We start from the raw sequence: 12,063 nt of genomic DNA, 5'->3' as shown, positions 1-12,063 counted from the left end.
CAAGACAAAACTCAACGTCCCACATATCATAATTCACAGGAAGTCTTAAACAGGAACCACCTCACACTTCATTCAACATGTCCGCAATTCAAAAGAATGTCGAGGCCGCCTCGGAAACCTACTCGTCGACCTTTGACAAGGGCCACCTCGCCCTCCCGCCGGCGAAAAAGTACCTCGTCCTGACGTGCATGGATGCCAGGATCGATCCGGCGCGGGCTTTTGGTATCGAGCTGGGCGATGCGCACGTCATTCGCAATGTAAGCTATATATACCTCACGAAAAGCAAGCATTCACGCTAGATCCGCCTTGGCTCACTATGAGATGGAAAATCCTAGGCCGGCGCTTCAGCCGTAGACGCGATCCGCAGCATCGTCATCTCGCAGCAGCTCCTCGGCACGCACGAGATTGTCCTGGTCAAGCATACGGGCTGCGGCATGTTGACTTTCAAGAACGAAGATGCGTTTGGTCTCGTTGAGAAGAATCTTGGGTGAGTTGCCATGTTCACATCATCTCTTTTATTGCATTAACGTGCTTTGGTCAGTGCCGAGGCTTCCTCGGAGGCGGCGCGCCGTATCCCAGACTTCCTCCCCTTCCCGGAGCTGGATGCGGCTGTCAAGAAGGATATTGAGTTTATCAAGGCGTCCAAGTTGGTGCCGGAGAGTGTTACTCTGAGCGGATGGGTTTATGAGGTTGAGACGGGGAGGACGAGGCGTGTTGTTTGAGGGTTGCGGGCTGTCAGTTTACTAGGTATTTTGGTGGGCTGGAAGGTGTAGAGAGGCGTTTGATTGTGTTGGTGCCTCAGGGAGTACTTGAATGTCATTTTGAGATATGAATGGGAGTGTGAGTGAAGAGATGATACGGCGATATGATTATTTATTTCGGATTCGGTCAACTTATGCCAGAAATGACATTCTGGTTCTTCCTGCTATTGATGCTATATCAATGCTTAATGACCGTAAGGTACTTTAGGTAGGTAGTATATAAGAAGGTGGTGAGTGAAAGTTGACGGGTTGTGTCTTGGGCCTAAGGTTGTGGGTCTGGCTGGCAGCTCCCGCTGGTCTGGTCTTGTGCGTAAATCTACTACGTAGTGCCACCGCGACACCTCAATTGGACAGGCGGCGGGGCAGAGGCAGAGCGTGCAGCTGGCAGGTGCCGGGAGGTAAGGTACGTGCTTTTCCCCCGCTCGCGCCGGTACTCTGGCGCCACGCCGTAGGACGGGAGGTGGTAGTGGCCGCACAGCAAGTAGGAGGGCCTGAGGCAGTAAACAAAGGGGGAAAGGCGCCAAGGGCCCCGACGCGGTCCAGTCAGAAAGAGCAAGGAGGTGTCGCGACTCCATTTTCCTTCACCCGTTAGGTTCCCAATTTGTTTACTTGCCCAGGTGCCAAACATCAACATCCCAAAAAGGGTTGCTACCAACAACAAGGAAAATCATCCCGTCGCCCAATCTAGTCCCGACAAGATCGCAACACACAAACTCCCTTCACCATACCCTCCTTTCAATGTAAAAAGACCCTGCTCGAGCTGGCACACTCGCTCCCCTCCTCCCTCTCTTTTTTCTTATCAACTTTCGTGCCAATTGCGCGCCTGGTCCGCCCAGCTAGCCGTTTCGGATCAAATCTTGTCGTACCCTCCTCGTCCTTGTGTCGCCGAGCGATTCCTCGACCGTTTCCTCCATCACCACGTGTACCGACTACTACCGCGTTCCGAAATTTCTCGTGTTCCTCCCCGCGCCTCGGGGAGCGTATATTGTACAAGATGTCGTCCGACGAAGCGTCCGTGTTTAGTATGGGAGAGGAGTCCGACTTTGCGCCTGCAGTATGTTTGCTTCCTTTTTTCTGTCTGCAGAGTATTCCTGTCTCTGCCGGGACCCTTCACTTTCACCCTCGTGCCCCTCATCGCAATCCGGGGAAAGAGCAGTCGTCGCGCCTGCCTCATCATGGGCTGTACCCAGATCTGGCGGTGCGCCGCGCCCGCTCTGCCTGCCCTCCACATTGACAGACTCTCGTTTGTCGCAAACCTTTCAGGAGGGCAATTCATAGCCGCGAGAATATTCTTCACGACTGCCCTCCGTCTACTTGCGCGAGCTCTTCGCATTCCAAACCCCTACCAGCGGTCAAATTTCTGGCACCTTGCTACCTCCTGACCACCGCACCTCCTCTGCCCTCCCGGCAAGATGCCGATCCTACAGCGACCCAGCCAGTTGCCAACTGCTCCTCGGATCATCACGCGACCCAGTACTGACCCGTCACAGAAGCCCAAGGCAAAGGCAGCTGCGGTCAAGAAAGCGCCAGCGAAGAAGCTGACGCAGACTACACTGAAGACGAAAGCTGTACCCAAGAAGCGCGCGAAACCCGAGAGCGACGACGAAGATGGCGCCTCAACTTTCTCTAACACCCCGCCTAGCGCCAAGAAGCTTAAGAAAGCCCCCGCTGCGAAGAAGTCCAGTGGAAATCCCCTCTCAGAGATCGAGAACGACAGCGTAATGATCGACGACGAGGAGCCTGCCGCGCCAAAGACCAAGAAGAATGCCACCGATACCTACCAGAAGCTCACCCAGCTGGAGCACATCATCAAGCGTCCCGATACCTACATTGGTTCCGTCGAGCCCACTGAACAACCCATGTGGGTTTTCAACAAGGAGACGAAGCTCATGGAGTACCGCAAAGTCACATTCGTCCCTGGTCTATACAAGATTTTTGACGAAATCCTTGTCAACGCCGCCGACAACAAGCAGCGCGATGCCACCATGACTACCATGAAGATTACCGTTGATCGCGAGGCAGGCGAGATCTCCGTTGAGAACAACGGCAAAGGCATTCCCGTCGAGATTCACGGCAAGGAAAAGATCTATATCCCCGAGATGATCTTCGGTCACCTCTTGACTGGTTCCAACTACGACGACGACGAGAAGAAGACGGTCGGTGGTCGCAACGGTTACGGAGCCAAGCTGTGTAACGTCTTCAGTGAGCAGTTCACTCTTGAGTGCCAGGACTCCAACAACGGAAAGAGATACAAGCAGGTCTGGACCGACAACATGAGCAAGTGTGGCAAGGCGAAGATTTCCAGCAGCAAGACTAGCGACTTTGTCCGCGTCACCTTCAAGCCTGACTTCAAGCGCTTTAGCATGACAGGTATCGACGATGATCTGGAGGCTCTCATCAACCGTCGCGTCTACGACATGGCGGGTACTGTTCGCGGTATCAAGGTGTACTTGAACGGCACCCACATCAAGCTCGCGTTCAAGGGCTACTGTGAGATGTATGCCAAGGCCATCTCCAAGGAACGTGGCGCAGAGGAGGGCGTCGAGCCCAAGGTCGTTGTCGAGGTTGACAAGACCGATGCGCACCCTCGATGGGAGATTGCTTTCACCGTATCTGACGGCTCCTTCCAGCAAGTCTCGTTCGTCAACTCCATTGCCACAACGTCAGGTGGTACACACGTCAACTATGTTGCCGACCAAATCACCGGCTCCTTGCTCAAAACTCTCGACAAGAAGAAGAAGGGCCACGCCCTCAAGCAGAACCATATCCGCAATCACATCTTTATCTTTGTGAACTGTCTTGTCAACAACCCAGCCTTCACTTCCCAAACAAAGGAACAAATGACCACCAAGGTCAGCCAGTTTGGTAGCAAGTGTCCGCTCACTGAGGAATTCCTAAAGAAGATCGCCAAATCAGACGCCATTCAAAACATCATCGACTTTGCCGAGAAGAAGGCGGACAAGATGATGGCCAAGAGCGACGGAAACAAGCGATCCCGCATCAGCAACGCGAAACTAGTTGATGCTAACTTGGCTGGCACTCGCCACGGCCATGAATGTACACTCATTCTCACGGAAGGTGACTCTGCCAAGAGTTTGGCTGTCGCCGGTCGTGCGATCCTGGATCCCGATCGCATCGGAGTCTTCCCCCTTCGTGGTAAGATGCTCAACGTGCGAGATGCGTCCATCGACCAGATTACGAAGAACGCCGAAATCCAGAACATCAAGCAGTTCATGGGTCTCAAGCACAAGCAGACATACACCGACACCAAGAGTCTGCGATATGGTCACCTGATGATCATGGCCGATCAGGACCACGACGGTTCTCATATCAAGGGTCTTCTCATCAACTTCTTGCAAGTCCAGTACCCATCCTTGCTGCAGATTCCCGACTTCTTCCGGGAGTTTATTACTCCTATCGTCAAGGTCTGGCAGGGACCCAATCCGAAGAAACCCCAACGCCTCAAGTCATTCTTCACTCAACCTCAATACGAGGAGTGGAAGGATAACAACAGGAACGATCTTTCCAGGTGGCACTACAAGTACTTCAAGGGTCTGGGTACCAGTTCAAACGAAGACGCCCAAGTCTACTTTACCAACCTTGATGACCATCTGAAGGAGTTCGACACGATGAAGACTGAGGAGGCCGACCTTTTCGACCTTGCCTTCTCCAAGAAGAAGGCGGACGCCAGAAAAGAGTGGCTCGGAAGCTTTGTGCCCGGTACTTTCCTCGACCAGTCTACCAAGACCATCTCGTACACCGACTTTGTCAACAAGGAACTCATCCTCTTCTCCATGGCTGATAACATGCGTTCCATTCCTTCTGTTCTGGACGGATTGAAGCCCGGTCAACGTAAAGTCATGTACGCCTGTTTCAAGAGGAACTTGGTCAAAGATCAGAAGGTCGTTGAATTGGCCGGTTACATTTCTGAGCAGACTTCCTACCACCACGGTGAAGTGTCTCTGCAGCAGACCATCATTGGACTCGCCCAGACCTTTGTGGGTTCAAACAACATCAACTGCTTAGAGCCCTCCGGAAACTTCGGTTCCCGACTTGCCGGTGGTTCAGATGCTGCCAGCCCTCGTTACATTCACACGAGACTGTCACCATTTGCAAGGAAGATCTTCTCTCCCCTCGACGAGCCCAACCTGGACTCCCAGTACGAAGATGGAAAGAGGATTGAGCCCAAGGTCTACGCGCCAATCATTCCCATGATTCTTTGCAACGGTGCTGACGGTATCGGTACTGGTTGGAGTACTTCCATCCCCAATTACCATCCAATTGACATTGTCAACAACCTGAAAAGACGCATGGGTCGCCTCGATGGTGAGGATGGCGAGGATGGCGTGTTCCAGACCATGATGCCTTGGTTCCGTGGCTGGAAGGGCACCCCTGAGCAGGCTGAGAAGGATCGCTATAAGTTCAACGGCATTTGCGAGCTTGATGAGAAGACTGGTGAGGTCATCATCACTGAGCTTCCTATCCGCATGTGGACAGATGATTTCAAGGCCAAGCTCGAAGAAGTCATCAGCGGTACTAAAGGCCCAGTTTGGATCAAGGACTACAAGGAATTCAACGACCACAAGAACGTCCACTTTGTTATCCAAATGGACGACAAGCAAGTCAAGGACGTGATGAAGGACGGCCTCATGGAGCGTTTCAAGCTCTCCAAGCAGGTCGCAACCTCCAACTTGGTCGCCTTTGATACCAACGGTCAGATTCGCAAGTACGAAAAGGTGGAAGACATCTTGGAGGAGTTCTATCACTATCGTCTCGATATGTACGCCCAGCGCAAGAAGCATTGGCTGGGTGTCTACCACTCAGACTTCAGAAAGCTTTCTGAGCAAGCCCGCTTCATCAGGGAAATCATCGACGGCAAGCTCGTCGTTGCGAAGAAGAAGAAGCAGGTTCTCGTCGAGGAGCTCGCCAAGCGCAAGTACGAGCCTTTCCCCAGAAACAAGGACAAGAATGTCAAGAAGAAGTCGACCGACGAAGACATGGAGGGCAATGACGACGGTGAAGAGGAGGAGGCCGACGAGCAGACGAACGGCTACGACTACTTGCTTTCTGTTAGTATCCCCTGACCTCACTTACCAAATCTCGTCACTAACAATTATCTCTAGATGCCCATTTGGAACTTGACTTATGAGCGTCTTGAAAGACTTCAGAAGCAAATTGAGAACAAGAAGGCCGAGCACGATGCACTTCTTGCTCTTAGTGAGAAGGACCTCTGGTCAAAGGATCTCGACGAGTTCGTGGCCGAGTGGGAGACCCAGATGGCCATGGACGCTGAAATCCAGACCAACATTCGGAGACTCGGTAGGCGTGTGTCTAAGAAGATTGGTGCTGGCAAGGGTCGGAAGACGAAGAAGGAGGACGATGACTACGCACCCGGGGAGAAGAAGCGTCCTGGGCCCAAAGCCAAGGCTGCCGCCAAGGTCACCGAGAAGGCTGCTGACAGGTTCGCCGCCATGTTCGAGAAGGACAAGACGAAGCCAAAGAAGGAGGATGCTGATTCGGACGCATTCTCGGACAATGACTTTGCAGCTCTTGGTGGCAGAAAGAATGCTGCCAAGCCCGCGGCTGAGCCGACCCGCCCCAGAGCCGCCGCCACCAAGAAGAAGCCCGTCTACCAGCTGAGCGACACTGATGACGACGACGAAGATTTTGCTAGCCTTGGCAAGAGCACCTCTGCTCCGGCGGAGTCGGCGGTCGAGGACGATAACTCTTCGCAGAGCCAGAAGTCCGCAGCGGCCAAGAAGCCTGCGCCCAAGAAGTCTGCACCCAAGGAGCCTTCGCCCAAGGTGGAAGAGTTGCTCAGCGACGATGATGACGACTTTGAAAACCTTGGCAGCAAGAAGACCTCCAGCGACAAGGCCGCATCAAAGTCCGCATCGGTTGAGCCTGCACCCAAGAGCAAGCGCGCCGCTGCAACGAAGAAGTACGTCATTGAGGATGAATCTGACGAAGATGACGACTTTCAGAGTGCTGCCGAGATGAGCGCGTCCCCTGAACCGAAGCCTGCAAAGCCCGCCGCCAACGGCAGAAACCAGAGGGCTGCGACCACCACCAAGAAGTCAAAGTACGTTATTGACGATGAATCTGAGGAGTCCGAGGTGGAGGAAAACCACATTGGAGACATTGGTTCTCTGGTCCGCGGAATCGGCGCGCCCAAGTCAGAGACTGAGAAGGGCCGACTTAGTTTGTTCGCCATGAACCGTCCTGACAATGGGCGTGACTCCACCTTGCCCAAGATCAAGACCAAGGCCTCGAGGACCTTTGACGACGATAGTGTCGACGATACCAACTACGAGATGCTGGCTCGGTCGTCTCCTCATAAGACCTTCAACAAGGGCGACGACATTGACAGCTTCTTGAGCGATGACGGTGCTCCTGCCACCAAGGGTTCCAAGGCAAAGGACTCCAAGGCTGCTCCTGCTGCTGCAGTGGCCAAGAAGGCTCGCGGTCGTCCCGCTGGAGCGAAGAATAAGGCCAAGGACGCCGAAGCAGCACCAGCACCCAAGGCTAAGCCCAAGGCAAAGGCAGCTCCCAAGCCGCCTACGCTTTCACCCGCCGCCAAGGCCTATGCTGCTAAGAAGGCGACGAAGCGTGCGGTGAGCGACGACGAGGATGATGATGTTGACATGGAAGACCCTGAGTCCCCGCCTCGTCCCGCTGCTCGAAGCAGACCTGGGCGCGCGGCTGCGACCAAGGCGAAGGCGAAGCCCACCTACGTCATTGAGGATGACAGTGAGATGGACGTCGACCAGAGCGAGGACCCGTTCGACATGGATGATAGTGATTAGGGGAAAGGCCCGGGGTTAAATGACGCGTGAGCGCGTACATGTGCTGTGTATACTGAGCCAGGTTAGGCAAATGGGTTTAACAGCGGGAGGTTTCACGGAAGGACAGATATTACTGCTGCAACCTTTCTACTTTGCTATTTTATTGCTCACAATTGTTTTTTCTCCTTTTGGCAGAGGACTCAAGGGGGAAACAGCATCTCTTGCTCCTTTTTTTTCTCTTTCGATACCTATGCAGACAGGCCCCGGCGGCAGTGAGTCTATGCCTATATTCTGGTATACCTACATACTGCTTGCTGTAACGAGAACCGAAAATTCAGTCTCTTAACTAGATGTCGTGTCTCTCACAGTGATGTACCGCAGCTTGACGTGTAGATTGGGACCGCCATCCAACTCGCCCCATCTTTGAACCGGCTTTGCAAGGGTGTTGCCATGATTGTTGCCCTACACAAATAGATGCATGGAAACATTCCCTTTGGCCTGGGATATATGATCCGTTCGAAGGTAGAACAGGTGGAGACGGATACCATTATATCAAATGGCAGACCCCGCCTCAGTTATTCGTTGGTAAAGAGCATGATATCTGCAGACAGAAAAGAGAGGAAAGGGGAAGAGAGGGAGGAGAGGAAGACTTGATATAGTGAACGAGTGGGTTTTGATCAATCATCTGACTGGGTTTTCGTGGTTGATCAGGTACGCTCTTAGATGGAGGGAGAAACGGCATTAGTCAAAATCATCTTTACCTTCCTACGATCGCCAGCTTACGTGCTACGAACGTTTTGTTGATGTAGTGGCTTCCCGAGCACGCGGGGTTGTGCTGTCGAGTAGGTTGATGTGTCTAGACTGCGAGTCAGCTGTGATACACCGATATCACATGCTCCTAAGGCGCGTCCAGTACGAACAACTTCAGGAAAACACTGCCAACCGAGATTTGGCATGCAGTAATCACCAAAGTATGAACCAGTATAGAAGTAACATGTTTCTTTGCGTCCCCTAGACAATCTGATGATCCCCCGTTCGCCAAAGCCGTGTGCCATGAAGAGAGAACTACAAGCCAATACACTACATGCGTACACGATAATCCGTTCAACGACCCTTGCCTCCGCTTGGAGACACTCTTGTGATATTATCCTTTTGTTGCTTACTATGTGCAACTAAACTCCAGAGAACCGGCCCGCAAACCTTACCACGCCGATAAAGTCGCAGTGAGAGAGAGAGAAAAAGTGGTGTGCATGATCCCATTCATGTTCTTCGTGAGTCATTCCGTTGTCGTCAAGCCGGTGGCATAACGCGAAAATCGCGAATGCTTGCCGGCCTGTATACACTCAGAAAACCAAACGAATGAGATGTTTAGGAGGCGACCATAGGGGTCTTCTCCGCGGCACCCGGGACAACGGGCTCCGTGGTGGTGCTCTCAAAATCGGCCTTGGGAGCGGAAGGGAAGTCCTTCTCCTCCACAGAGGGGATGGCGGTGTCTGCGGAAGGAACACGGGCGGGCTTGGAAACAGCCTCGGGGGAAGCAGAGCGGCGGCCGAGCAGCTGCTGGGCCTTGGCGGTGTAATCTCCCATGTACTGCTTGGTGATGTTGGTGGCCTCAGCGGTGTGCTTGCTGGCGACAGTGCGGAACTGGTTGGTCTGCTGGTTGATCACCTCACCGGCGCGGTTGAGCTGGGCGTCGATGAGCTCCTGGTTGGAGGTGTAGAGAAGAGGGACCATGAAGAGCGCAGTGGTGGCAATCAGAGAAAGGCCCCAGAAGGGAACAATCTTGACCAGGTAGTAGGCAATGAAGGAACCGATGAAGGCCTGTGGTAAGAAATTGCGTCAGTCACCATGATGTCAAGAATTGTGGAGATTGTCACGCGAGCAGCTTACAGCAGCAGAAGCACCAATGTTCTCGGCGAAGACGATGCGCTGAGCCTCAATCACGAAGAAGTTGATCAGCTCGTGAACGTCTCCTATGGCGGCATCGAGCGTCTCTCTAGGAATGACGTGGTAGCGTCTGGGGCGGAGCTGGGTAGCAAGGCCGTTGTTGAGGACGAGCTTGCCGGCGACTTCGGCAAGGACGGTGGTGCCGAGCACCATCCAGGTGAGCTTCAAGCTGTATCGCAGAACATCGAGGTAACGAGCAGCGAAGATGAGGGCAACGATGGAGGAGTAGGCAATGGCCGAGGCACCTGTGGGGTGGTTTGTCAGTCGGGGTCGGGGGCCGGAAGGAGTCCGAGCTATCACGTACGAGGGTTGTTCCACGAGATAAGCTCGAAGAAGAAGGAGTGGTAGTGAGTCAAGGGCTGGCCGGTGGCAGCGGGGTTGGCGGGCGTCTTGCGAGAGGCAGCAAGGTTGCCGAACTCATTTGAGGTCTTTGCGGACTGGTCCTTGACACTCTGGGCAACGGGGCCTGAAAGGGAGGATTCTGGTCAGTATTTGACGATGCGCCACAAAGACGTCATGGGAGGGAGACGTGGGGAAATAAAACGTACCGGAAGCGACCTGCTGGTAGGCAGCGGCAGCGTCTGGAAGGGAACTGTTAGCTTATCATGGTCGCTGGCGATGGGGATTGAAGCTTGAAACACTATTCGCACAAGTTAGCCGGATGTTCGCATGAGGGGGGAGATCTGGAGCGGGAATGGCGGGATCTCGAGGGACAGCGATAACGTACCTTACTCTCCTTGGTAGCCTGGATGTAGGAAGTACCGTTGGCAGAAGGAGCCGTGGTAGGGGCGTCCGGGAAGTCAGACATTGTGTGTGATCGCAACGAGGATTCTGGCGATGTATGTGTGGTGTTGTTGTTTAGGAGAGGAAATACTGCGGTCGGGCAGTTGCGGATGGAAGGTGTCGTGTGATGGTGGAGTTGCTAGAAAGCTACCTTGTTTGCGTTTCAAGAAATCGAAGCTTGGGTGGGATGGAAGAGAGTAGCTTTGGTAAGAAGCAAGTGGCAGAAGCTTTGGGGTATTGAGAAGTTCTTGAGATGTAGAAGAAGGTTTGTAGGTAGGTAGGAGGAGAAGAGAGGAAGGCCAGGTGTTTTTGTTGCAATGATGTGTGTAGCCTGTAGGTAAGGTAGGTCTGGAAGCTCAGGCAGAGGTGTAAACCGGAAAGGTGAGGGCGTGTGTTTGTGATTGTGTGGGTGGGTAAGGTCCAGGTGGGTGCAAGACCGGCAGCAGGAGGTGGAAGGTCAGGGAAAAAAGCACGGGCAAGGACGGGGGGGGGAGGGAAAAAAAAGACTTTGTGTGTGAGAGAGAGGTGGCTCGGTTGGTAGGAAGGTAAGGTACGAATATTGGCAGTGCTGCTACTGCTTCTTCTGCTGGTGGTGGTGCTGCTGCTGGGTGGCAGTGATGTAAATGAAGATCAAGAAGAAAGGAGCACCGCAGAGCCCACTGGGAGCGTCCGTGCCAACGCCGGGCAGGCCAGGCTTGCCAGGACAAGCCCAGGGCGGCGGCGGGCCAGCCAGCGGGAGCAAAGAATACCTCAAGAAGCAAAGCAACAGCGGCAGGACTAAGGTACTGCGTAAGAAATGACCCGAGAAGGAGCAATGGGAAACTCCATCAGTCCGTCACCTCCGTCCCGTCTGGGAATTTGGCAAGAGGCAGTGACGCTGTTTTCTCCCAAACAGGACCTACTAGCCGGGAAAAGACCCACGTAGAGGAGCTTTCTCTCCCTTATTTCACACTCCCGTCAAAGATACCCCGTAGTACTGCTCGTCCTACACCATTTCCTACACCACCGGTACTCCGTATACGAACACCTACTCAAGGTATCGCACTGCAGCACGAATACCAATGACTGCATAGTGGAGAGAGAGAGAGAGACTGGCGAGCGCACGCAGCACGCAGACGGGGAACGACAAAAAAAGAGGGGCGGCGGGTCGGGGTGTGGCTAGTGCCCGTCAAGTTGCTGCGTACTGCGTAGGTACTGCGTGCCCAGCTTGGTTTCCGACCTGTGATGACGCAAAAGCTATGCCACAGCAACCAATCGCTCGGTACCTACGGACTACCTCCCTAGGCGCCCCCCAAGACGCGCTCCAAGGGGCTCTGCCGCCATACAATTGCTACGCCGTGTCCGCCAATGACGAAGTATCATGTCAGTCTTCCCTCCGTCTTTGGCGTCATCCCACTGCGTAGCGTCCCTCGTTGGCCGCTAGTTATGCAGCAGGCATGTGACGTGCTCCTGCATTTTCCTCTCTCTTCCTCCCATTGCTGCCAGCCTTCTTTCCTGCTCACAGAGGTCTAGAATTAGCTGCCCACTAGGTATTCTACACTACCTAATGACTGCAGCGGCTGAAGCGACCAGGGATCACCTCAAAATCCTGGAAATCCTGAAACCATGGCATCTCGCTGATATCTGATGCAAGCTGCCCGCCACCCTCCTCTCTCTCAGTCTCTTCACCTTTGCGCCAGGCCGTTCGTTGTGTCCTCATTACCGTGCCACAACTGCAGACGGGCCACGCACGCAAGCCACCGTGATTCCCGTTCCAGGTTACGTCGTTACCAAAGAAGCCAGCCTGT

The 12,063-nt window shown here is 53.8% G+C and overlaps 3 protein-coding genes across 3 annotated transcripts; 2 read left to right on the top strand and 1 right to left on the bottom strand.

Moving 5' to 3' along the window:
- Nucleotides 1-77: 77 nt before the first annotated feature.
- On the top strand, nucleotides 78-722 carry CPAR01_04904 (carbonate dehydratase; the record flags this gene model as incomplete). Its single annotated transcript, XM_060489184.1, has 3 exons — nucleotides 78-257; nucleotides 336-487; nucleotides 542-722. 3 exons carry the CDS (start codon nucleotides 78-80, stop codon nucleotides 720-722), a joined length of 513 nt encoding a protein of 170 aa, XP_060353390.1.
- A 1,451-nt stretch (nucleotides 723-2,173) lies between these two features.
- On the top strand, nucleotides 2,174-7,567 carry CPAR01_04903 (topoisomerase IV; the record flags this gene model as incomplete). The annotated part of the gene is made up of 2 exons (XM_060489183.1): nucleotides 2,174-5,830; nucleotides 5,885-7,567. The coding sequence occupies 2 exons, from the start codon at nucleotides 2,174-2,176 to the stop codon at nucleotides 7,565-7,567; spliced, it is 5,340 nt and encodes a 1,779-aa protein (XP_060353389.1).
- Nucleotides 7,568-8,914: 1,347 nt separating this feature from the next.
- Nucleotides 8,915-10,301, bottom strand: CPAR01_04902 (uncharacterized protein; the record flags this gene model as incomplete). The annotated part of the gene is made up of 5 exons (XM_060489182.1): nucleotides 8,915-9,367; nucleotides 9,437-9,738; nucleotides 9,798-9,959; nucleotides 10,042-10,074; nucleotides 10,226-10,301. 5 exons carry the CDS (start codon nucleotides 10,299-10,301, stop codon nucleotides 8,915-8,917), a joined length of 1,026 nt encoding a protein of 341 aa, XP_060353388.1.
- Between the last annotated feature and the right edge of the window lie 1,762 nt (nucleotides 10,302-12,063).

This window comes from Colletotrichum paranaense (assembly GCF_030867605.1).
Source record: "Colletotrichum paranaense strain IMI 384185 chromosome Unknown Scaffold_3.1, whole genome shotgun sequence".
Lineage (NCBI taxonomy): Eukaryota > Fungi > Ascomycota > Sordariomycetes > Glomerellales > Glomerellaceae > Colletotrichum > Colletotrichum paranaense.
The sequence above is the reverse complement of the archived record's forward strand: the minus strand, read 5'-3'. Positions and strand labels throughout refer to the sequence as shown.